The following is a 25950-nucleotide window of genomic DNA, read 5'->3' on the forward strand; positions in this document are numbered from 1 at the left end:
AATGCAATGACATATCTGCTTGAACTAGCTCCTAAGAATGTATCACCTAGAGGGAACTCCTACTTGGTCCCTGTCTAAGGTCCTCCAGGCCAGACCCCATGAGCCTCCTTTCTAGTGGGCTTCTCCACTCCAGAGTCCCTTCCTAGAGTCAAGGAGTTCATCTGGCTGCCCCACAGTGAAGTCTTTGGGTCATGTGCCAATTTCTGAACTCCAGAGCAGAGCTAGATCCAAAGCTGGTCCCAGCTCTGCCCCCTTCCTTCCTTCCTTTCTCTGGCCCGGATGGCCACTTTCCCACTAGAGTCTCCTTAGGGAACAATGACTTGAGAGCCTGTTGAGCCATGCCTCTTGCTTCAGCTAGCATCTCTGAGTATCTGCTATTAGTCTGATTCTCCTCTTCCAGTTCTCTTTGGGGCTCCCTGTACCTGTTCTCCCAGGGTCTGCTGGAAGGCATGAAGCAGCTAAGCCCAAGAAGCTGAGTCTCCTACATCCTTTCCAGACACAAGGCTCCATCTGCCCTTTCAAGTAGGGGAGGGGGTGCCTGAGGTGAATCAGGTTCAAGTGAAGAAGGCTCTGTTTTCCATTTCTTTTCACTATGGGCAATAGTCAAAAGCAGCAGGCAGCTGGGGGCTGGAAATGATTCAGCCTAACACCCAGCTGCCCATGGAAGCACCTGCCAACTGAGACTACACTTGGGGCCTTTAAGAAGACAAGTCACCTCCGAGCAATCTCACTCTAGAAGCCTGCTCCCTTGGTACACCCTGCCTGGAAGATAGCAGCCTGGAAACTGCTTCTCTCCCAAGTGCAGCTTTCCAGGCTGGTCTCAGAGAAGGGGGGTATGTGTCCTTTTCCATTCTGACTCTTGCAAGTGAAGCGGTAACTTACACACCCATTCTAAAAGAAGTCAGTGAAAGAGTCTAGCTGAACCAAGTAGAGAGTAAACTGTTATAAGCTTAACCAGGGTGATGTTAAAAGGCCAGGCCAGAAAATGCAAAATAAAGAACTCTCTTAGCCAACAAAGGATTTTATTTTTCCTTCATCAAAGCGCTGCTGGGAAAACAACAACAACAACAACAACAACAACAACAAAATACCATGACTCCTTACTGCCACCAATTTGCTTGCATTCATCAAAGCAGGTTTCAGGAGAAAAGTATTTACTGGCAGGTGAGCACATGTCTTAGTATCCTTTTCGAGGCTGTTGGGGCCAGTGTCACTCTGGTCTTTGGCTCCAGGACTTCTGGGTCCCTCATAACCCCAAGAATGCAGTTTCAACAGCAGAGCAAAGGAAAACAGCAGACTTCTCCCATATAAGCAGTCCCTGAAGCCAAGAGGTACACAGACCCAACCTCCCAAACCACGACAATTTCCTGGGGCGGTGATGGTGCCTCTTGCCTTCCAGATATCCATGCCATAAACCTGAGAGTCATCCTTGACTCCCGACCTCTCCATCAGAACTTCAGACATATACCATATCCTGCCTATTCTGCTGTATTAGGATCTATATATGTGTCCCTCCTCTCTTTCTGCTTTAGCGTAGGCTTTTATCATCTCTTGCCTGGATTATTATTGCACCACCTCCATATTCGTTTTCCAGCCTCCAATGTCACCTCCCATCTCTCATCCAGAATTGGAGTGATAGTCCTAAACTCAAATTTGACCATTTTATTCCCTTAATTACAACCCTTCATTCACTCAAATGCACGCTTTTGTTTCTTCCTCCATGCCCTTTGCTTGGAACCCTTACCCTCACCTCATCTTATTGGTTTGCCAAGCTGCTAGTCTTCTTCTAAGAGCCAGTTCAGCAATGTCCCCTCTGTGAAGCCTTTCCTGATCACTTGATGAGAGCCCTTCCTGTTTTCCTTTGGCCCTGCTTGACGTCGTTCTTACTTCGTGCAGTGCTAATTACCCATAGTACCTCAAGCCATCTTGACTGTGTGTATTCCTGAATCAAGAATCTGTGTTATCAAGCCCAACACAACATCTGGCAGAAAGTAAGTTCTTAATGTTTGTTGATTGAAGAGAGGAGTAGTAAAGGAGAAGGTGGAGGCCTGAGCAAATCTGATCCTCCCTTTGCAATATAGGAAAAGAGAAGAGGGTGTTCCTCTTCCCAAAACCTGAGAAGTACTACTGGGTCATAAGCCGCATGCACCCACTAGGAGAACCTACTCTTAAACTGAAAAGCCATCTGACCACAAGAAGGTAACTTGAGGCTCCCAGACCACAGGATACACATGGGTCAGTTTCCCTTAGTGGCTTCCTGCTCTCTTTACAATGTTCTCTCTGCTACTTTCAGGAGCTACTGTGGCCTACTCACTGAAGTACTATCTTGACCATCCCCATCCATGAGTGTCAAGAGGCAAGAGGAGCCTCAGATACCTTTCCAAACTCATGTGGTCAAAGGATCAAAACCTCAGTATTCCTCATCTTCTTCCAAGGGAGGTGCCACTATTACTCAGGGGCACCCTTCACTGATTTCCACTCTTTCCTGACATATATCTAAGAGCTTCCTATAGCTATTTGAGCCCATCCTTCTCCTGGCCACCTACTGGAGAAATCTCATTTGTCTCTATCCTTAAAGTATCTGGAAATGAGCATATGCTCATGAACTAAACAAATGAGTTAATGGATAATATGGGTTTCAAGGAGGACAGACTAGCATTTCTTTCAGGCGTACAGAGACCCCATATGGTGCCATATGCTTTTTTTTTTTTTTGGTTGTCTCTTAGGTCTTTGAGAGCACAAGAGGTAAGATTTTGCCTGACATAATTAAGTCCTTAAAAGCTCCATTTTTTTCCCCTCAACAAATCTCTTCCTTTCCAATTGAAGCCAAAGAGAAGACATAGACTATGCAGCCTCACCAACCAGCCCAACAGACAAATAGGGCCAGAGACACTATCCCTGCTACTCACACAAACAACAGCCCAAATCCAACCCAACTGCTCAACAGAGACCCTTGGATATCTGGGAGCTTCCCTAGATCAGTGAGGTGCATGTGTGGCTTGGACACAAAACTGAGTACAAGGTGTACTTATCCCTGAAAGTTTCTTTGGAAAATCTGTGTTCAGAAACACTCAGGATTGTCTAGGAGATGAACACAGCAGGAGTGGAGCACAGGGACTAGGTCTCCAAGAGCAATTCTCATTCCTTTCATAAGGAGACAGGAAGAGACCCTGGGGAGCTCTCAGTGATAGGCCCAGGCCTGGTTCAGCTGCTGAGATGCAGCCAGGCCAATTAAATAATTGTGATGGGAAAAGAAAGGAAGCCATTCCTTTCAGGCAAACTCCCACCCCAGACAGGAGGCTCCACGCAGCTGTGGCAACAGCAGCAGCAACAACAGGGCAGGGATCTCTTCCTCTTCTTCCCACTAGTTGGAACTAATGCTTAAATTAGCACCTTGGAAACACCCAGATCTGCTGGCTGTGCCTTCTCTCCCAGCTTCTGCCACTCTCTTAGACCTCCTTTTCAAGCCTGAGGTTCTCTTTCAAGTAAAAAAAAAAAAAAAAAAAAAAAAGAAATAAAAATCTTCTTCCCTAGAAGAGCCTTTTAAGTAAGGAATGGCTTCTGGATTCTTTCCACCACTATGGGTGAGGGAGGGTTATTTAAATGATGGAGTCCCTGTGATAGGCCTTTATCAGTACAGCTTGGTCCAGAAAAGAGCAGTGAAGCTAATACCAGCATTGCCTTGTTTCCATTAGGGCTAAAGGAGACAGCCCCTATTCTGCCCTCAGAGGGGCAGGCCCACACTGAAGGAGTAAGCATGAACAATAAACTTCTGCCAAACTGTGTCTGTGTTGCTAACCACTGTGTCCCCAATACCTAGTATAAGATCTGGAACAGAGACGATACTACATAAATATTTGGTGAATGAATTAGCTAAATCAGTGATATCAACTCCCTATGATATTCCTTGGAAGACAGAGTGAAGAGCTATTGCTTAAATTTTAAAGAGATAGTTTGTCTTCATTTCATAAATGAGAAAACTGAATCCAGAGGAGAGGAGAGACTTCCTAGAGGTCTCAATAAATAATAAATAGGTCACAGCTGAGTTTGATCCTGGGACCCTAGTTTTTATGGTCTACTCAAATACCTCTAAAGAGCCACTTTGCTCTTCTCTTTTGTGGTATACGGTTTTGATTCCTTATGCCCTGCAATGAAGGCTCTTTCAGAAATGCTACACAAGAATCTGCTAGTCTCAATAATACACAGAGCATTTAAAGAGTTCTGGGGATCCTCTAGATTTCAACCTGGAAACAGAGGTCAAGAAGCAGAAATCTACAGGGCAATGTCTGTGCCCCTAAAGGGGGGGATTACTGAATTGCCACTCCCATCACTCTCATCAACCTCAACAAAGTATCCTCTTACAGAGGACTCCTTTAGCCTTCAAGAAAAGGGTCTGAAGGCAACCACAGCTTTTCTGATAAGTGCCTCCTCACATAAGCACTTCTAATCCAGAGTCACACAGACCAGGGCATTTTAGGAGTCTTCTGGGGTCACTATTTACTCAAACTATCATTGGGAATTTCAGGCAATAACAAAGGTACCAAGGACAACTAAGAAAGCCTTGTGACCTCATTCCTTCCCCCCTTTCCTTGGACAACTATTGACTACCTTCTCAGGAACCCCAGATGGGAGGCAAGAACCAACTCATTGTTTTCTTCTCATGACTAACTTGGACCTCCTTTCCCTCCTATTTCATCCATCATCCCTTTTGGTTCTCGATTAGATGCTTAGAACTGGAAGGGCCATCTAATTTGACAAGCCAGGTTGGTTGGAAAGATAATCCAGAAAAGAATGTCCTCTTAAACCAGCCTAAAGTTCTTCAAGTTCATGGGACAGACTTCTCACCAGGATTTTCTGGCCCCCAAATATTCCAATGATGGTATCAGCCTAGGAAAAAAAAGTCCATCAGCATCTCTCTCCCCAGTTTAATACTGTATACTTATGTAGAGCTTCTGTTTGGGCTTCTAGAACTAAGCAGTAACAAAAAGGGAAAAGGGCTCATTTCCTGCTAGGTGGCTCCTAATGATTCTCTCTACCATCCCCCAAAAGGTGTGGCTTAGAGTTGGTCATGGGTCCCTGACAAAGTCTGTCTGGTCTGCTGTAATGGGCAGCTTACTTACTCAGGAAGCTACAAAGCTCATCTGTTAGCCAGGGGTCTAGGGGCCCAAATGTGGAACATATTCCTCACCTCCCCACCTAACATACAAGGAGGAGCCTTAGGGAGCCCCAGATCTTCAAGCTTTGGAGAGCTCTGCTAGGCTCCAGCAGAGCTCAGACAGTAGGGCATCCACGCCTTTCAGGTTCCTGGCCTACCCTGCCTCCTTCCAGCTCCCCCTCAGGCTCCAAGGAGGAAGGAAGAAGGAAAAGTGAACAGAGCGGGGCACTCCCTCCCTTCCCCCTCTCCTTATACCAGCTGGCTAGGCCGCTGCGGCGCCTCTCGCCCCACTGCCCACCGCCGGTCGTACAAGCCAGTCAGGTAATCCCCCCTGAGCGGTGGCCATAGGGCATGGTCTCCCCTAAGCTTGGCCTCGGTCGCCCGCGTCGCCCTCCCCCTTCCATCCCCTCCGCGCCGGCAGCGATGACATCATTCCTCCCAGACTCCCGGACCGCGGACAGGCAGCAGGATGGGCGCCCAGCAAAGACTCAAAGCACGTAGGCCGAGGATGCTGGGGGCTCTTCGAAAGGGTGGGCACTGGAGGCTCCGGCGCGACCCCGCCCCCTCTCCCGTCGATTCCAGAGCTCTCTCATCCGCGCCCCTGTTTCTCCACCTCGCCGCCGAGCTCTCTCCCCCTCGACTCCAGCTCTAGCACCCCCAGCCTAGACTGCCTGCGCTCTCCTCAGAAGAACATAATTCAGGGGTCCTGCACCGACCCCCTGCCCACCGGTCCTTGGCCCAGGCCTGAATTCCCATCCGTATCCAGCAAACTGGCAGGCATGCTCCCTCCTCTGCAAGCCTACTCCCAGTCCCTTTTAGCCTAATTGCTCCCTGGCCCCCTCCCCCGCGCTGAGCATCACAGGCCTCTAAAGCTAAGCGGCTCCTCACCTCTCATCCCAGCCCCTGGGCCTGGCCGCGGCGGTGCCCTATGACAGTTTCCTTCATTTCCCAGCTAAGGGCCTCCACTAGCGGTGTACACCATTGTGCCCCAAACATTCCACCCGACGGCCCTCCCCATTGCTCCCTTGGCCTGTCTCTGCTGACTATGCCCTAAGCCCTTACATGCCTTTTTGCTGTCAGCCCGCTCATTCTCCTACGGTTTTCTAGTCCTACAAGTCCCCCTCCCCCGGCGATGCGATTTCAAGGTTCCCTTTGCTCCATCCCAAGGCGCCCCCTCCGCACAGCCACCAAAGCCTGATTCCCTCCTTTCCTCCCCCTCGGGCAGCGCCCCCTCCCGGTCCTGGCCTGCCCGCCGCCCGCCCCCTCACCAGCGGCTGCATCTCCGAGTGCGCGGTGGGCACCTGGAACCGGTCGATCTCCTCCATCATGGTGCCGGCGGGCGAGCGGGCCCGGGGCCGGGCGCGGCCAGGGACGCCGACGGGACAGCGCGGGGCGGCGGCCCCAGTAGCCGGGTGGGTGGTGCAGCCTAGGCCGCCCGGGACGAGTCGGGCGGGCAGGCGTCGGGGCAGATGGAGGGGTGGGCGAGGGGTGGGAGGTTCGCTGGCTGACTGAGACCAGCGTGGCTCCGTGGGCTTGCCTTAGTGCTACCGCGGCTGGGGCCCGGCCGAGCCGCAGGTCTTGCCTCGCCTCCTCCTCCGCCGCCGCCTCCTGTCAGCAGCTCAGCCACTGCGGTGACTCGGCAACTCCACTTCCGGGTCCGGGACACCGCCTGGACTTGCATTATTCATGAGGAGGTGGTGCCTGGGTGCTCCAGCCCCGCCCACATGCAGGAGTTTCTAATGCGCTCGGCCGCGGGTCGTTTTATTCCTGAGGGGGCGGGTCTTAGTGGAGCCGGAGATTCCCCGCGCGCCCAGCCCCGCCTCTCCCTCGAGCCGGGAGGGGGCGTCAGAGGCGCCTGCGCCTTGGCTAAAGGTTGGTTGCTGGGCAACCGCGTCTGGGAGGAGCCGATTCTATACTGCAAGGGCGCGGGGACCCACATCGACTGCTGTCCCCAAAGAACCCCTGCAACTGGGAATTGAAGTGAAAGAGAATCCGGATTTCCTGTGCGTGATCGAGAGGACAAACACATTTCTAATCCTCAGGCGAGAGAGTATTTTGTAGGTGTTCCAAGTGTTGAGGTGTTTCCTGCTTCTTCCAAGATGCCCCATAAACAGCCGCCTCGTAAGCAGGTACCACACACCCCGACTGCCCTCTCCCAATGACCTCTGAGGACACTGATCATCTTCTACTGATCCTTCATCTTCTTTTCCCTGTTGACCCTTAACCTCTCTCTCTGTGACCCCTTGCCTGTGTTTCCACTGACCTCTAACCCTGTCCTTTTCTCTCCCTCTAATCCTAGCTTTCTCTCACACACTGCCCCTGATCCACTATTTCCCACTTTCCTTTCACTTGTCCTCCCCTCGCCATTCCATTCCCTCTCTCCAGTCACACCACAGACCGTCCTGACCAGTCCATCTGTCTTACCTCCCACCCCCACTCCCACGAATACCTTCCTCATTGCCCTTATATTCTTGTCCCAAAGAAATTCTTTTTCCAGCCGTTTTCTGTATGTCCAGCGCTGGGCTAGGTGGGGACACAGGCCTTTGAGACCCCACAGAGGGAGTGCAAGAGAACTGTACAGGAGACACAGAACAGATTATGTACAGGAGTTTGGCTTAGATTTTCTGTGCTGGGAGACTTGTGAGGAGAGAGAGGTCAGGTAAAGAGGAAGAGAAGAGAGATCTTTTTCCCATTCTTGCCCCCCACCCCCACATCACACACTTGGACACACCAAACACTGGCCCCCACTATTTCTGGAGCATCATATGTCTCTCTTTGCTGTGAGTCCCTGGACCACTCCTGTGACTCATTCAACCATTTGAACATTGTGTCCTTGTTGCCACCTAGCCAGATGTCATCCCTTGGGTAACTTGGATACCCAAGAGTTAGCCCCTTCACCCACCAAGTACAGAGTTCTGCTTTCCTCCCCAGCATCACTCTGGAAGGTAAGGTAAGGCCCAGCTTCTCAAGGAGCCCTCTGTGGTTGTCACTCAGTCCTTTAAGAATTCACTTTTTCCAAACCCTTTATGAATTATCACCTTGGGACTAATATGCGGTTTCTGACTGTGAAGCAGGACTTCTATTTATTTATTCTAAGTTTCCTTCACTCAGATCTAGGAATTTTGAGGTTTGGAAAGCAAATCTGTGTCCATGCTGTTTGTGACTTTACATATTTTGGTTTGGCTTTCTCCATATTAGTCTTTGCTAGTTTGCTTCTTTCACCTGTCCTTCCAGAGCAGGTGGACTCATCTCTCTTAGATCTCTGCAACTACAAGGAGGCTGCTGTTCCTGTATGGCCATGCCCTAGTTTTATGTCAGGGTAGCTGTGTTTTTAAGCTCATATACAGTGCTTGGGCCTACTGACTTAATTTACATAAAGTTTGTTTTAAATTCAGCATTACTAATGTCTGGCTCACATACAATGAAATGGACATTTTAGTTGTACATGTTGACAAGTTTTGACAAATTTATACACTTGTGAACTACCACTACAATTGAGATATAGGACACTTCCTCTACCCCCAAAGTTTTCTTGTGCCTCATCCCAGTCAGTTCTTCCCAACCCTGCAGGCCCAGGTAACCATTGCTTTCTGTCACTTGCAGATGAGATTTGTGTCTCCTGGCACTTAAAGTTTGAACAAGCTTGGGGTCAGTTTCTCCAGCCCATTAGGGGAGACGTTAGAGTCTAGTTTCACTGAGAGCAGAGAGCGGTGACAGCAGATAGGAAGCAGAAAAGCTGGGTCAACTGGCCATATACACATGGACGCATGGAAACAACCCTATGTTCACATATGTATACACTGGCTATGGACACATCAGTGCTGCCCCCTAGAGGGAAGAGTTGTTTTAATGTGTAATATTGGTGAGTGGGGTGTGAGAAAAGGTTGGGTTGTGCTAGGTTGTATTCTTCACTCTCTTGTCTCAGTGAAGGTCAATCAGGGTTACTGGTGAGCTGGGTGTGCGACAGTCTAGAGAGGTTTGAGAAGTTGTGCCTTTCCTCTGGGAACTCTGGGGAACTCTGGGGTTCCCCTGAACCTAGCACAACTCCCCCCTCTAGGGGAGAGAGAACACAGGCATACAAAGATAAGAGAGGATGGGATCACTGGGTCTGGCAGGAAGAGAGACATACAGGTTGAAGCAGCCTAAGCTTCAGGGAGGAGGTATCTATGACTTGGCTGCCTGCAGTGTAAAGGGAAGGTCAGGACTGAGCTTGTGACTCCCTCTTGCCCTCAGGATAAAGTCCCAAAAGTCCAACTTGTTTTGTATGGCCTGCAAAGCCTTGCAAGGTCTAGCTGTTGCCACAAAACCTACTTCAGATCCCACCATTGCTCTGTGAAAATTCCATAGTTGCAGCACACTGAACTGCCCTCACTTCCTGGAAAATGACATCCACACACTCTTCTCCTCCAGACCTTTGAAACTGATGTTTCCTCTACCTGCCTGGTATAATCATTTGTCTGTGTCCACCTTTTCCATGCGATTCTACCTCAAATTTCTTCATTTTCCAGCCATACATCAGGTCTCAGCTTGGCTGTCATATTCTGTAAGATATTAAGTCCTCTTTTTGGAGAGACGGGATAGGGTGATAGCCCCCCTAGACTATGTGATAGCATAGTGAGAATGTCTGTCTCATTCATCATTGATTCCCCTGAACATAGCACAATGCCTGGAATATATTAAATTCTGAAAATGAAATGAATATGAGTTCTGAATGCCTGGAGTTATTCTTTAGAAATTTTGATCTAAGTGTGTTTAAATTTTTTTTAATGTTTATTTATTTTTGACAGAGAGACAGAGCATGAGTGGGGGAGGGGCAGAGAGAGAGGGAGACACAGAATCCGAAGCAAGCTCCAGGCTCTGAGCTGTCAGCACAGAGCACGATGCAGGGCTCGAACCCACGAACCGTGAGATTATGACCTGAGCCCAAGTCGGATGCTCAACCAACTGAGCCACCCAGGCGCCCCCTTTGAGTGTGTTTAAAGTATAGGAGGGCACCTGGTGGGATGAGCACTTGGTGTTGTATGGAAACAAATTTGACAATAAATTTCATATTTAAAAAAAAAGAAGTATAGGAAGGGGAACGCCTGAGATGAAGAGACTAGTGGGGAGTGATATCAAGAAAATGTCACTATAGAAGCATGTTTTTCTGGGTTCATGTTTATATCTGCTTTGGCAGTAGAGCTATGAATGATTCAAAATTGAATCACATGTACCCATGCCTTAAGATCTGGGTATTAGAGATTTAAGAGGTCAACAATTCTGATGCCATAGTCATTCTCATTCAACAATTATTTATTGATCACCTACTATATGCCAGGTACTGTTCTAGGCACTGGTGATACAGAAACAAACAAAACAAACAAAAATCCCTGCTCTCATGGATCTTATCTTTTAGTTGGAGGTAAATTGTCAATAAACAAATAAGTAAAATATACAGCTTATCAGATGATAATAGGTGTCAAGGATTAAAATAAAGCAGGGAAATGGAGTAGGAAGTTCAGGGAACCAGAAGATTATGATTTAAACATAGCAGTCACAGAAAGCCTCACAAAGGTGGCATTCGAGAAAGATCCAGAAGAAATGAACAAGTTAGCCTCCAGACTGAGGGCATAGCAAGAGTAAAGTTCCTGGTGTGGAAGCTTGCTATAAATGTTCTAGATCAGCAAGGCAGGAGGAAGCGGGGCAGTGGCAGGAAATAAGATCAGAGAGGTGTATCCCTCTACTCTATAAGGTTAATCAAATAACCCACGGCATATTAAATTGGTTGTGATAGAGCTCCATGAATCATAATTTGTAATTAAAATGCATGAATGTCAGGCACCATAAACCATGACCAGCTCAAAACATCACTGGTAATGCCCCAATAACAAAGTGTCCTTCCCAAAAAATTTGAGAATTCCAACTGGTTGCAATGTGTATATGTGCAGGAGGAGCTTTGCAACGTTGCCAAACATTGCCTGGCAGCCAGACTTCTTAGTAGAGAACTGAATTAGAGTCTTCTGTGAACTCCAGTTAAAAGCTAATTTTAGTTTATGACTAACAAATTTTAGTACTTCTTTATAACTCAGTTAGTTACCATAAAAAAAAAAAATCAGTCTGGAACTTTGCATCATTTGCCTGTGAGAGCCAAAGAAAGGACTTGCATTTGCATTTTTGGATCATCTTATGGTCTCTCCAGAGGCCCCTGAGGGACAGTACTTTTAGAACTGATGATCTTGATGAGAGGTGACTAGGGTAGGGGAGAATGGGCAAGAATGCATACAAGGCCAAAAAAGAATCTTAGATGATTCAGAGATTTTGACCTGGTGACTGAGCCTGGGATCCATAGAAGAAAGGACAAGAGGAGGTGAGTGGAATCTAAGGGCAGTTAAAGTGTTTCTATATGTTCAAACTAAGATATCCACTCTCTTGTGACCCTTTTTCTCAGTGTCATCCTTATACCTCCCATCTTCCTCAAGCCCTAGATATCATTCACCCCTTTATCTCCTAAATACCTCTCAAATCAAACCACTTTTTTCATATTCACTGTCACCTTCCTAGCCCAGCCTATACCATCTCTCACTCAGAGTACTGTAAAAGCCTTATACCAGTACTCTCATCCACTCATATGCCTTACAATCCATTCTCTACAACTGCATCGAATGATTTGTTTCACATTGTCAGTTTGAGGGGCACCTGGGTGGCTCAGTCAGTTAGGCGTCTGACTCTTGATTTCAGCTCAGGTCATGATCTCAAAGTTCATGGGATGGAGCCCCATGGGCTCTGGGCTGATAGCAGGGAGCCTGCTTGAGATTCTCTCTCCCCTCTCTCTCTGCCCCTCCCCTGCTCATGCTTGCACTCTCTCTTTCCATCAAAATAAATAAATAAATAGACATTTTCAAAAACCTGTCATTTTGATTATGTCATCTCCCGTTTAGAACCCTTCAATGAATTCCCATTGCTCTTAGGATAGGGAAAATTTTTTTAGATAACACTTCAGGGGCCTATATGGGCTGAGGCTTGTTTAGATCTCTAAGCCTTAATTTTTACCACTCTTCCCATATTAGTGCTGTTCCTCTCTCTGGAACACTCTTCAAATCCTCTCTTATACACGTATTCCTAAGATTTCAGCCCAATCATCAATCCCCACAACATGCCTCAATGCTGCCATCCTGTTAATGAACATAGGGTTGTTTCCTCTATTATGTAGTCTCATTGCTCTTGATCCTTTCTTTCTTAGCCTGCATCTTAGTATGTAATTATTCACTTGTTTGTGTAATTATCTGATTATTGTATGTCTCTCCCATTAGACTGTGAGCAAGACCTGTGGATGTTTTTTGCTCACATCTATTCTCAAGCTCCTAGCACAGTGACCATCACAACAGAAGCTCTCAATAAATGATTATTGAATGAATTATAGAATGTGGTTGTGAAGTAGCATAGAGTGCTATGAAAGCATGTAGTAGGGTATGCTAACAACTGATTCTGGGGGATGAGGGAAGATTTCTAGGAGGAGCACCATGATTTAAGGTTTGAACAAAGGAAGAAGAGTTCAAAATGTAGGATAAGAAGAAGTGACCAGAGAAGTTAGAAGACAACACAGAATAGAAGACATACAAGAACATGCATGGCAGACAACAAGGAAGAATAATGTCCTAAAGAAGAGTGTGTTTATAGTGTATTTACAGTGTTTATAGAGTATGTGGTCAGCCATGTTGCATGCTGCTAAGGGGTCAGTGAAGATAAGAACCAGATATAGCCATTAGATATAATAATTAGGAAACTGGGGTTTCCTAATTAGGCAACTGGGGACCCTGGAAAGAACAATTTCTGAGGTGAGAGCCAGACTGAATGGAACTAAGAAGACAGTAAAGACCAGGTTGACAAGGATTTTTTTAAGGGATGACAGTAAGACTTGAATATGTTAAATGCCAAGGGGAAGGACTCTGGCATAGATAAGAAGAAATTGGGGATCAGGAGACAGATAACATATTGACTAGAGCCAAGTCTCTGAGAAGAGGAGGTGAGAGCGGATCAGTTGTGGACAGGAGACTGTAACAGGAGAGAAGAAAGGAAGAAGGGATGGATGCAGATGATGATAATTTAGAGGTTTAGTGGCAGGAAGTTGAGAGAATTTTCTCTTCTCTAACTATAGTCGTGTTATGGAATTCCTTCTGGAAGTGATAACTAGAAAACAAATTTTTCCAATGGCTGTTCCATTTTGTTATGATTATAGTCATGCTGTTTTCAGAATTACAGTCTGAGGTTTGTCATGCACAATTATCAGATTACAAAACAGCTGTTAGCATTTGTGGCCAGAATTTAGTCTCCTGCCCTATTTACTGTGGAGCCTAGCACATTGTTAGTACTCAGTACATGCCAGGTACTCGAATAACAATGGCAGAGGGCTTGTGCTTATCCCTGGGCTTTGCAGCCTGCAAGCTGATGCTGAAGAGTACTTTTGATTCTCTGGCTCCAGCTGTGAGCAAGTGACATGAAATTGTTTTCTGCCAGTTAGGGATTTGAATGGAGTGTTCAGTCTTCCCTATCACTGGGACAGAGTTGTATGGAAGAAGTAAGCAAAGGACACAGCTGTTGATCAAACTTTTTCACTGTTTGTGTCTCAAAACACCGTCCTACTCATGAAGCCACTGGATTCTGGTTTGTATGGTGGGTTTACGTCCTCTATTTATCTGACCTAGATTTGAGAACTCTTGGAGGTAGGACTAACTCAACCTGGGTTTTTCTTTAGCTGTCATCCTAGGATTTGGTACATAGTAGATGCTTAATAACTACTGGATGAATGAATAATGACTGCATGGATTAGTTGATGAGAAAATAAATGAATGTTGGAAAAGTACGTACTACAATACCGTGACTACTAACTTTTCTTTCTGGGGCTGAAGCAGAAGTGGCTCATGACTTTGTCTTTGTCAAAGCAGCAATCTAATTCTGTTAATTATGTAGGGACCCTACTCCTAATGTTAAGCTTTTTTTCCTACTTTTATTTTTACCTCACATCCATTTTCTCATTTATTTATTTTTTTCCATGTGTCATATAGTCAGCCTCAAATCTTGCTTTGGGACAAATTGGAATATAAGTGGATAAAATAATCTGCTGATCCCTAGACAGACACATGATTCCAACCTTCTGTTCTTTGTTAATGATTTTGTTCCCTTGGCCTGGAATACTCAAGGCTTTCCTACTTCTGCTCTTTATGGGCCTGGCAAACTCTAAGGCACACAAATTTCAGTTAAGCTCTTTAAATTGCAAAGAACATTGGCTCACTCAAGTTACCTCAAGTAAAGGGAGGGTGGGTGAAGGGGTAAAGGGTATTTGTGGGAGATTGTGGGTGTATATTATAAATACATAAGTAGCCTAGAATCAGAATTGGAAAACTATTGGTTCTGAAACAGATGCAAGTACTAATTAATTTCTCATATCTCTCATGGTCTACTTCTCTTAGCATCTATGTTTCATTCCCTATTTTCATTTCCCAATCAGCGAATTTTTCCACGGTTTCTGCTCCTTCATAACTTTAGTGTGTTTCCAGCTCATCATGCCACTTCGGCCTCTCTCTGACTCACAACCATCTTCATCACTATCTCCATCCAACCGCCGTTTCTCATGGTACTCCCAGTTCAAACTCGTGGAGAAGGAATCTGATTGACCCTAGCTTATCTGTTCACCCTAGTCTGATTCAGGGAGGGACAGAATCCTAATGGCTTTCCAAGCAGCCAAAGCTATGAGCAGGGTAGTTTCCCTTACAAGGAGTGCAAGGTATAACCTGCTTTACTGCAAAGTAACTTCTACAATGTTTCTGAAAAATCTTTCCCAAAAATTGTGCAGGAAGGGCCTCCAATTTCTTCCAACCCAGTGCCACCATTCAGGGCTGATATTTACATTACAAAAGGTTCCATCTTTTACAAAAGCCTTTACTTTAGGGTTGTTGTTTGTATGTGTGTTTTAAACATCCCATTTCTGCAATGAGTTTTAAAATGCAGCACACTGTATATAACTTTTTTTTTTAACGTTTATTTATTTTTGAGACAGAGAGAGACAGAGCATGAGCAGGGGAAGGTCAGAGAGAGAGGGAGACACAGAATCCGAAGCAGGCTCTAGGCTCTGAGCTGTCAGCACAGAGCCCGACGTGGGGCTCGAACTCACGGACCGTGAGATCATGACCTGAGCCGAAGTTGGCCGCTTAACCGACTGAGCCACCCAGGCACCCCTGTATATAACTTTTAAAGACCTTGGTATAGGGGACTTATATTCTGGCCACGATGGAATAATCCATACTGGACTTGCCCTACCACTGTTAACAGCTATAATTCTGGACACAATATATGCTGCATTCCCTTGGGACAGTGATTCCTGAGGGAAGGAAAACACCCAGCATGAGTCAGTCATGCGTTTATCCTTGCTCTGTGGCAGGGAACAATTTCTTAACCATGGCTCAGGGAGGTAGATCTCAAAGGAGAGTGTACTGATACCAATGAGATAACCCAGATGAAAGAAGTAGCAGACAATGACTTTAAAGCAGCTGTTATAAATATATTTATGGACTTACAGAAAATATTGACTTAATGCATGGAGAATCTAAGCAGAAAAATGGAAACAGAAAAATAAATATCAGAAATGTAAAATTTATTAGATGGGCCTAAAAGCTGAATGTGAAGATGAGTCCATTGAAACGATCTAATCTGAAGATCAGAGAGAAATAAGATTAAAAAACAAGAGCTTTGGTGACTTTTGGGAATATTTCATATGTGTATTGGAAACATGTATGTTATTGGAATCCCAGAAGGAAATAGAAGAGGAGGGAAATATTTGAAGAAATAATGCTTAAAATCTCCTAACCTTGGTGGAAAACGTATAGCATTATCAGAAATTCAGTAAGCCCTAAGCAGGATAAATACAAAGAAAACTGTATGTCCCTCATAGTCAAAATACTGGAAACCGAAGATAAAAATAAAATCTTGAAAGTAGCCAGAATAAAATGACACACTGCATACAGGGGAATAATGATATGATTATGGCTCACTTCTCATTGTAAATAATGGAGGTTGGAAGACAATATAATGACATATTAAAGGCACTGAAAGAAAATTACTGTCAACCCAGAATTCTACATTTAGCAAAAAATATCCCTCAAATAAGAAAGGTGAAATAAATACATCTTCAAATAAACTAAAGCGGAGAGAATTTGTCATTAGCAAACCTTCACTGTAAGAAGCACAAAAGGAAGTTCTGCAGGCTAAAGGAAAAATGATATTTGATAGAAGCTCTATCTATGGGAAGGACCAAAAAGTACTAGAAATGATAAATATGTGGCTAAAGATGAAAGACTAGCTCTTCTTCCTTCTATTTATTTTCTTAAAAGACATATGTGACAGTTTAAAGCAAAAAATAATACCATTATGAGGTAGGACTTATAATGTATATAAAAATAAAATATGTGACAATAGGGCAAAAGATGAGGTGGTGGTGATAAGTGGAACTAAGACATTACAAGATTATTGCATTGTGAAATATGAAGTGGTATGTTAATTATTCTTGGTAGACTATGATAAGTTTAGGATGCATATTATAAACCTTAGAGTAACCACTAAAAAGTAACATAAAAAGGCACAGCTAAAAAACCAATAGAGAAAATAAAATGAAATACTAAAAAAACTCAGTTAACACAAAAGAAGGTAGAAGTTGAACAGAGGAAGAAAAGCAGGTGGAAAACAATAAAAAATAAAGAGCAACATACTAAGGCAACCATACCATTACTTTAAAAGGCAGAGTTTATTAAGTTAGGGGGGGAAAAGGCAAGACCCAACTATATGCTACCTATAAGAGATACAGATACAGTTTATTTTTTTTTTTAAGATTATTTATTTATTTTGAGAGAGAGAGCCAGAGAAAGGGAGAGAGAGAAACCAAGCAGGCTCTGTACTGTCAGTACAGGGCCCAATGCAGGGCTTGATCTCATGAACCATGAGATGATGACGTGAGCTGAAATCAAGAGTCAGTTGCTTAACCAACTAAGCCACCCAGGCACCCCAAGAGATACGGTTTAAACACAAAGACATAGAAAGGTTGAAAATAAAAGAGTAGAAAAAATTCTCCTGGCAAATGGCAATCGAAAGAAAGTTATGTGGTTAAAGTATTAGCAGGACTAAGTGGGCTTCAAGATAAGGAGTATTCCCAAAGTATGTCCCTACTTGTAGGGACATTTCATAATGATAAATGGTCAATTCAAGAGGAGACATAAAGTCACAAATGTATATGTATATGCACCTATTAATAGAAGTTCAAGATATATGAAGGCACCTGGGTGGCTTGGTTGGTTGAGTGTGGGACTCTTGATTTTGGCTCAGGTCATGATCCCAGGGTCATGGGCTCAAGCCCTGAGTCAGACTCTGCGCTGAGCATGGACACTGCTTAAGATTCTCTCTCTCTCTCTGTCTCTTTCTCTCTGTCTTTCTCTCTGTCTCTCTCCCTCTCTCCGTCTCTCCCTCTCTCCCTCTCTTCCTCTCTCCCCTTTCTCCCCCTCTCCCCCTCTCCCTCTCCACTCCTCTTGAATGTGTGCTCTCTCTCTAGAAAAAGGGGGCTCCTATGTAGCTCAGTTGATTGAGCATGGGACTCTTGATTTCAGCTTAGGTCATGCTCTCACAGTTCATGACATTGAGCCCCACAGCAGTCTCTGTGCTGACAGCATGGAGCCTGCTTGAGATTCTCTCTCTGTCCTCCTCCCACTCTCTCTCTCTCTCAAAAATAAAGAAATAAAAATTAAAAAAATTTAGTGATGAAATTCCAATGTCTCATTGGGGCACCTGGGTGATTCAGTTGGTTAAGTGGCTCGCTCTTAGTTTTGGCTCAGGGCATGATCTCATGGTTTGTGAGATGGAGCCCCATGTGGGACTCTGTGCTGAGATGTGGAGCCTGTTTGGGATTCTCTCTCTGCCCCTCCCTGGCTTGTCACATGCATGTGCACACATGAATGCACACTCTCTCTCTCAAAATAAATAAATAAACATTAAAAATAAGTTAAAAAAAGAAGTTCAAGATATATGAATCAAAAACTGGCAGAGCTAAAGGGAGAAAGAAAAATACACAAAGATAGTTTATTTTAATACTTGTCTCTCAGTAACTGATAGATATAGAAGATTTTGGTTAACCAACTTGACCTAATTAACATTTATAGAACACTACAGCCAAGAACCGTAGAATGAAAATTACACCCAAGAACTGCAGAATGTTCACAAAAATAGACCATATGCTGGGACATAAAGTAAGTCCCAAGACATATCAAAAGATTAAAATTTTACAGATTTTAATTCAACTCAAATTCAACATCCATCCATGAGAGAAAGAATCTCAGCATACTAGGAATAGTTTGAACAAAATGGAATTAAATAAAAAATAACAGCAATATCTTTAAAATACCCAAATATTTAGGAATTAAGGCATAATTCTAAATAAAGGTAGTCAAAAGAAGCACAAGGGCAGATAGTAGCTGCACTTGTAGTGAGCATAGCATAATGTATAAATTTGTCAAATCACTATGTTGTACACCTGAAACTAATGTCATATTGTGTCTCAACTATATTTCAATAAAAAAGAAAGAAAGAAAAGAAAAGAAAGAGCACAAGGGAAACTAGTAAACGTTTTTAATTGAATGGTAATGAAAATATGGCATCACAAGTTTTAGGGTGCTTCTAAAGTGCATAATGGAACTGCATAGTTTTAAATGCCTGATTTAGAAAAAAAAAAAAAAGAAAGATTTAAACGCAATGTTTCATAGAAACAATGAGAAAAACTATAGGGAAAATTAACAACGCCAGAAGTACGTTCTTTGAAAAGGTTAATAAAACTGACAAAATCTAGCAGAGCACATCAAGATAAAAAGAAGTCACAACAGGGGTGCCTGGGTGGCTCAGTCAGTTAGGCATCCAACTCTTGATTTTGACTCAGGTTGTGATCTCATTGTTGGTGGGATTGAGCCTCGCATTGGACTCTGTGCTGATAGCACAGAGCCTCCTTGGGATTCTCTTTCTTCCTCTCTCTCTGCCCCTGCCCCACTTATGCTCTCTTTCTCTCAAATAAATAAATAAATAAATAAATAAACTTAAATAAAAAAAGAAATCACAACTGCCAATATCAGGAATGGAACATGAGAAATCACTACTGATCCTACAGACATTAAAAAGGATAATAAGGAAATATTATCACAACATTATGGCAATAAATTCAATTTAGATGGAATGGGCAAATTTCTTGAAAAACACAGTTTACCTTAATTGACACAAGAAGAAAAGGAAAATATGAGAACTCCATACCTTAACTTAAAACCTTCCTACAAAGAAGGTTTTACTGGTTTCACTGATGAATTATATCAAGTACATGAGGTATAAATAACAACAATCTTACACAAAGTATTACAGAAAATGGAGAAGGGAACAAATCCCAACTGATTTGATGATGCCAGAATAACTCTGATATCAAAATCAAAGTTACTTCAAGAAAAGAAAATTACAGACCAATATCCCTTATGAACATAAATGCAAAAACTCCAACAAAATATTAACAACACTGTTTCAGCAATACATAAAAAGAATAATAGATCAAGTGGGGTTTATCCCAATAATGCAAAGTCAGCTCAACATTAAAAAATAAATCAAAGTATTTCTTCACATTAATAGAACAGGGGTGCCTGGGTGGCTCAGTTGGTTAAGCATCTGACTTTGGCTCAGGTTATGATCTCACAGCTTATGAGCTAGAGCCCATGTCAGGCTCTGTGCTGGCAGCTTGGATTCAGATTCTGTGTTTCCCTTTCTCTCTACCCCTCTCCTGCTCATGCTCTGTCTCTTTCTTTCTCAAAAATAAATAAACATTAAAAAAAAAATAGGGGCGCCTGGGTGGCTCAGTTGGTTAAGTGTCTGACTCTTGGTTAAGGCTCAGGTCATGATCTGATGGTTTGGGAGTTAGAGCCCCAGATTGGGCTCCATGCTGACAGCATGGAGCCTACTTGGGATTCTCTCTCTCCCTCTCTCTCTGCCCCTTCCCCACTCTCTCTCTCTTAAGAAAAAAAAATAAATAAACTTTAAAAAGTAAAAAACAAACAAACAAAACAAAACAAAAAAACAGAACAAAGGGGAAATAGCATATAATGACATCTCAATAGATTCAGGGGGAAAAAAGGACAAAATTTAACATCCATCCACCAAAGATTAGTTTAAGGGTCAAATGAGATGATGTACTCAAAAGTGTTTAGTAAACTGAAAGATATTATATAAACAGAAGGTGTTTTTATTGTTATCCCTCTATGACACTCTCAGGGTTATAGGCTCCTTTCTGATAAGGACCTCTTGGAGCCTGGATAACACACTTTTCAATTGTTCAATAAATGCCCTCTGAATGGGACTCAACTGCCATGCATAGCAGACCATGATAGAATAATAAAATAATGACAATCACAAAGTCTACACTGCCACTGTTACTTGGTTTACTGAGTGCTAGGCTCTGAGTTAGGTGCTCTTCATGAATTGTTTTATTTTATCCTCTGAGCAACTCTGAGAAGAGCACTAATATTTTTCTCTACCTTAGAGAAGAGAAAATGAGGATTAGAAACTAAATACTGTGCTCAAGGTCACACATATAGTTCATGGCTGAGTCAGGAACATAGCCAAGGCATACTCTAGAGCTTCAGCTTTTAAATCCTACCTTCCTTGCCTTCTGTAGCCTTATCTGGCAAGGGTCCCATAGGTTTCCATGGAGGCACCAGCCTGGTCTCATATCTCCTTTTTCTGCATTCAGAGCACTGTGCTAACTAACACTGCATTAACAGCAAAGAAAAACCTCTTTAACTGTACTTCATTGATTTTAAAAATTCTCTTTTTAATGCTTATTTATTTTTGAGAGAGAAAGAGAGAGCATGAGTGGGAGAAGGCATAGAGAGAGGGAGAGAGAGAATCCCAAGCAGGCTCTATGCTGTTATGTGGGGTTTGAATCCACGAACTGTGAAATCATGACTTGAGCCAAAATCAAGAGTTGGAGGCTCAACCTACTGAGCCACCCAGGTGTCTCTGATTTTAAAAATTCTTAATTAGCATGTAAATAATAAAAGTAATGCACATTCACATTAGAAATATTAAAACCATGAGAATGAGTATACAATAAAAGTATTGGTCCCCTTCCCCACAATTCCCCAGTCATATTCCCTAAACCAAACTGCTATCAACAGAGTCTATATATTCTTGCAGAAATTTTATATGTATATGCAAATACACATATATGCATATTCTTAAAGTAAGCAGATGGGTCATCTATTTCTGTAGCTTGCTTTTTTATTTAACAATATACCTTAGAGAGCTTTCCATAACAGTACATAAATGTTTATCTCATTCTTTTAAAAATATGCATAGTATCTTATTGAATGGCTATACCATAATTTATTTAACTGGGCCCCCACAAATGAATATCTGGGTCTCCCCCATTAAAAAATATTATAAATAATGGTGCAGTGAGCAATTTTGTACATCTTATGCATGTGTATGAGTACTTTCACAGGAAAAATTCAAGAAAGTGGAGTTGCTGAGTTGAGGGGTATCTGCATTTAAAATTTTGGCAGGTATTGCCACATAACCCTATGAAAAGTTTGCATCAATTGGCATTCCCACAATAGTGTATGATAATGTCTATTACCTTTCATATCTAATGTTTCAAAATTTTGAGATTTCTTTCAACTACACTTATTGAGTGCCTTCTGTGTGCATTTAACACTGCACTAGGCTCAGAGATTTAAAATGTAGTCAGTGTAGCCAGAGGAAGATTTGTTGGTGAATTACTATTCCTTTGGGACTAAGAGCTCTTACCCTTTTAAAAATGGAAACTGCAAGCTGGTGAGGTATTTAGTTTCAATTTAGCTTAATGGAAACCTGTTAGTGAGTTTCAAAATAAGGACCAAGACAATTGAAATGGTAAAGGAAGTCTCCTGGGCTCCAGGAAGGAGGATGCTGCATCTGTGGGTTTGCATGCTTCAAAGAGCCCCTCTTTCCAGGAACAAACATGTTTCAGTATTGAACTTTTAGGTGGAAATGTGAGCTGCTGAAGGCTCTAGTCCCTAGGGTAGGTGCTTCCTAGTAAACAAGGGCCACACAGAATCTGTGTGACTAAGGGCAGAGCAGGGTCTATAAATGGGAATATAATGCTGACTACTATCATTAATTGAGCATAAACTCTGGCTAAGCACCACACTATGCATTTTGTGTGCATTGACTCATTTAATTCTCATGACAAGCCTATGATTGAGAAGATGCCATTATGCCCAGTTTAAAGATAAGGATACTGAGGTTCGGAGAAGACAAGTAACATGCCTAAAGTCATAGAACTAACAAGTGGCAGAGTGGGGACTCAAACCAAGGTATGGTTGACTTCAGAGCCCATGTTTGGGCTCCATCAGTATATCTGATCATGTATTTGTTTTATAAATCTTACCTCTTCATGATAGGAAGTAATTTAATAATTTTTTTATCTCCTTACCCCTAAAATATGCTCAGGAACAAATGGGTTGCTTATGCTTTTAAGGGGGCCATGTACCCCATGATCTAAGTTTAGGTAAATGCCCAGTAGGTGGCAATAATAATCATCTGTTACCTTGACCAGAACTTCCATTTTTTTAAAAAAATTTTTAATGTTTATTTATTTTTGAGAGAGACAGAGACACAGTGCAAGCAAGGGAGGGGCAGAGAGAGAAGAAGACACAGAATCTGAAGCAGGCTCCAGGCTCTGAACTATCAGCATAAAGCCCGACATGGGGTCAAACTCAGAAACGGTGAGATCATGACCTGAGCCAAAGTTGGATGCCTAACCAGCTGAGCCACCCAGGTGCCCCAGAATTTTCATTGTCAAATCACCATCCCATAGCTGTGGGAGGAAAAGAGTAGGGGATAATGTGGATGCTGTGTTAGAATTTGAGATTTATCTCAGGGCTATTGAGCAGCCCTTGGAGGCTTTAAAACAGGAGAGTGATATGATCAGATTAATTTTCCAGGAAGATCACTTATAGATAGTGATTAGTTTGGGTTCAAATCCTGGTCATTTTTGGGTGATCTCTCTAAGCCTCAGTGTTCTCATCTGTAAAATAGAATAATGGTAGCTCTTACCTGATAGGGTGGTTCTGAAGGTTAAATGAGATAATGCATGTAAGTTGCTTAGTAAATGACTAGCCCAGAGTAAGTGTTCAATAGCTGAGAATGATGATAATGATATAATTATTAGAGTGGAGAGAAACTGGAGTCAGGGAAATCAAATGTAGGCAAAAGATAGTAAGGGCCTGAATTAAGGAAGGTGTAAATGAAGAGGATAGTTATGAAAGATATTGAAGAGATAGAATTGTTAGACTTTGAAACATGGTGCTAATGGGAGAGAAGGAAAGGCAGGTGTCTTTGATGGCTTCCAATTTCCAACGTGGGTGACTGAGTGGATGGGGATGCACTTGGATGAGATAAGAAATACTAGAAGAAATGGAAATGTGGTATTGAAAAAGAATATAATGATTGGGTTGGAAAAAGAACATAATGAGGTTGGCTCTTAAACATACTGAGTTTGGGTACTCTGCTATTTTTTTGAACATGGGGTTCTGAGAAGTCTAAGCTACAGAAATATATTTGAACTTTGGGTTACCTGGCTGGCTCAATCAGTAGAGTGTGTGACTCTTGATCTTGAGGTTGTGAGTTCAAGCCATGTATTGGGCATAGAGATTACTCAAAAAATAAAAAAATAGAAATATTTTTAAAAAAGAAATAGATTTGAACCTCATCATAAGGTAGAAGATGAAGCTCTGTGTGGAGATAAGAACACCCAAGAGGAGTGTGTAGAATATATTCCTGGTCAAGGGTATATTCCAAGCATATATTCCTGGTCAAGGATATTAAGAAGGAATTACTGGAGAGGTGACATGGAAATGAAGGTGGAGAAGTTTCAAGAAAGAGCAAGGGAGCCCTCATTCTGAAAGAGAAATGAATTTTTACCAGTTCCTTTGCTTAAGATGCTCATACTAAAATGTGTAATAATGAGAATAGAAAAATGATCTATTATGAAGGAGTTCAGACTGGGACATCTGTTATCCCATTGATTATCAGGGTTAATTTGACTGATAGGGTGGTCTGTCGGGGGGTAGGGGGATATTTCCTCTTCCTGCATCATTCCTCCATAGGCATCCTCCCTCAGTCAAATAGAATGACCTATCCAAAAGTAGAGGATATTCTTTGGTCAAGAGTATAAGAATGGTAGACCTCCTTTGCTGAAATGTCCAAGCTGCGTCTAATGTGTACTGCAGTATTATATTTCTTTTCATAATACTATTCCCTTTTGCAGACCAAAATCCAGAGATAACAGAGTATCTATTTGCAGATACATTTCATCCTTCATCTCACAACAGCCACTCAAAGTGAAGAATGGAAGAATAGAGGGAGTTACAAGAAAAGTGATAATATGTCAGGGTTAGACAAAGGACTAGTAGAGTTTAGTTGGGTAGGGTTTTGTTAGGCAGAGATAGTGGGAGTGGTAAGAGGGAAAGGGAAGATGATGTTTCTGGCAAGAGGAACAGTAAAAAGCAAAACTGCAAGGGCACCTGGTTGGCTTAGCTGGAAGAACATGCAACTCTTGATCTCAGGGTCATGAGTTTGACCTCAATGTTGGGTATAGAGATTACTTAAAAATAAATACATTTTTAAAATTTTTTAATGTTTATTTTTGAGAGAGAGGGAGAGACTGATGGAGCGTGAGAGGGAGAGGAGCAGAGACAGAGGAGCAGAGACAGAGGGAGACACAGAATCTGAAGCAGGCTCCAGGCTCTGAGCTGTCAGCACAGAGCCCGATGCAGGGCCCAAACTGACAAACCACGAGACCATGACCTGAGCTGAAGTTGGACGCTTAACTGACTGAGCCACCCAGGCACTCCAAAAATAAATAAATTATTTTTTGAAAAAAAGTCAAAGGTGCAGAGGTGGGAAAGCACAGTTGATGCTCAGGAAATGTGGGTAGCCTTGCTAGGCTGCATCTCAAAATGCTAGCACAGGAAGGGCTGGAGAGCAGGCTGGAATGGAGACGTGGGGCCAGATGATAGAGTTCTGAAGGCCAGGGAGGGAGTTTGGGCTTTGTTCTTCTGTGGTTTGATGGCTTCTGGGAGGAACCATCAAAAGCTTTCCAGGAATTCAGGCTTGTCCATCTCAGGCTTCTCCTTTTGGAAGACCAAGGGCCCAAAGTGGCAGCCTGACATTCAATCTCCTTTGCCATGGTTGGGAAGTCAGGACTGCAGCTGATTTCATTGGCCTGTTTTGCATTTATTATAGTGTGGCTTTTATAGTGTGTTAATTGAAATATTTCCAACTGCCAAAAACAATTACATTCAAATTGCCTTGTCAGTTCTTTTATTGCCAGATAAATGTTTTACAGACATATTTACGGGGGGCAATGGTAACTGGATCTCGTTTTCTATTTAAGGCTGGCAGTTTGGGTTGGGATTGGCCCTCCAATGTCTGTTGTGGGCCAGAAAGCTGTTGGAGTTGTGACGCTTGCATCTTGTTACCTTAGGGATCAGAGGTGCTTCAAAAAAAAGCAGATTTCTGGCTTATGCAGCTTAGCCTCAGAGAAGGGTTCCATCACTGGAAACCCTGGCAACCTGGCAGAGATCTGAATCCTGCTGCCTGCTCTACCAATAACAATCCTAACCCAAGCTGAGACATGCTCTTCCCTCTCCCTGGAATCCCTTTCCTCCTCTCCACCATCAAATCCTCTCCCATAGACTATATTATGTAAGAGC

The 25950-nt window shown here is 43.2% G+C and overlaps 2 protein-coding genes across 5 annotated transcripts in view; one reads left to right on the plus strand and one right to left on the minus strand.

The window, feature by feature from the left end:
• FAM219A (family with sequence similarity 219 member A) overlaps nucleotides 1-6884 on the minus strand; it is a 55005-nt gene extending 48121 nt beyond the window's left edge. For all 4 annotated transcript variants that reach the window (XM_042912352.1, XM_042912351.1, XM_042912350.1 and 1 more), the window contains exon 1: nucleotides 6424-6884. In XM_042912352.1, coding sequence (XP_042768286.1) covers nucleotides 6424-6483 — 60 coding nt within the window. In that variant the 5' untranslated portion in view covers nucleotides 6484-6884. The remainder of the gene's footprint in view (nucleotides 1-6423) is intronic.
• A 169-nt stretch (nucleotides 6885-7053) lies between these two features.
• DNAI1 (dynein axonemal intermediate chain 1) overlaps nucleotides 7054-25950 on the plus strand; it is a 58986-nt gene continuing 40089 nt past the window's right edge. The window contains exon 1 of the mRNA XM_042913657.1: nucleotides 7054-7284. Within this exon, the coding sequence (XP_042769591.1) occupies nucleotides 7255-7284 (30 nt within the window). The 5' untranslated portion in view covers nucleotides 7054-7254. The remainder of the gene's footprint in view (nucleotides 7285-25950) is intronic.

The sequence above is a fragment of the Panthera leo genome, chromosome D4, assembly GCF_018350215.1.
Source record: "Panthera leo isolate Ple1 chromosome D4, P.leo_Ple1_pat1.1, whole genome shotgun sequence".
Lineage (NCBI taxonomy): Eukaryota > Metazoa > Chordata > Mammalia > Carnivora > Felidae > Panthera > Panthera leo.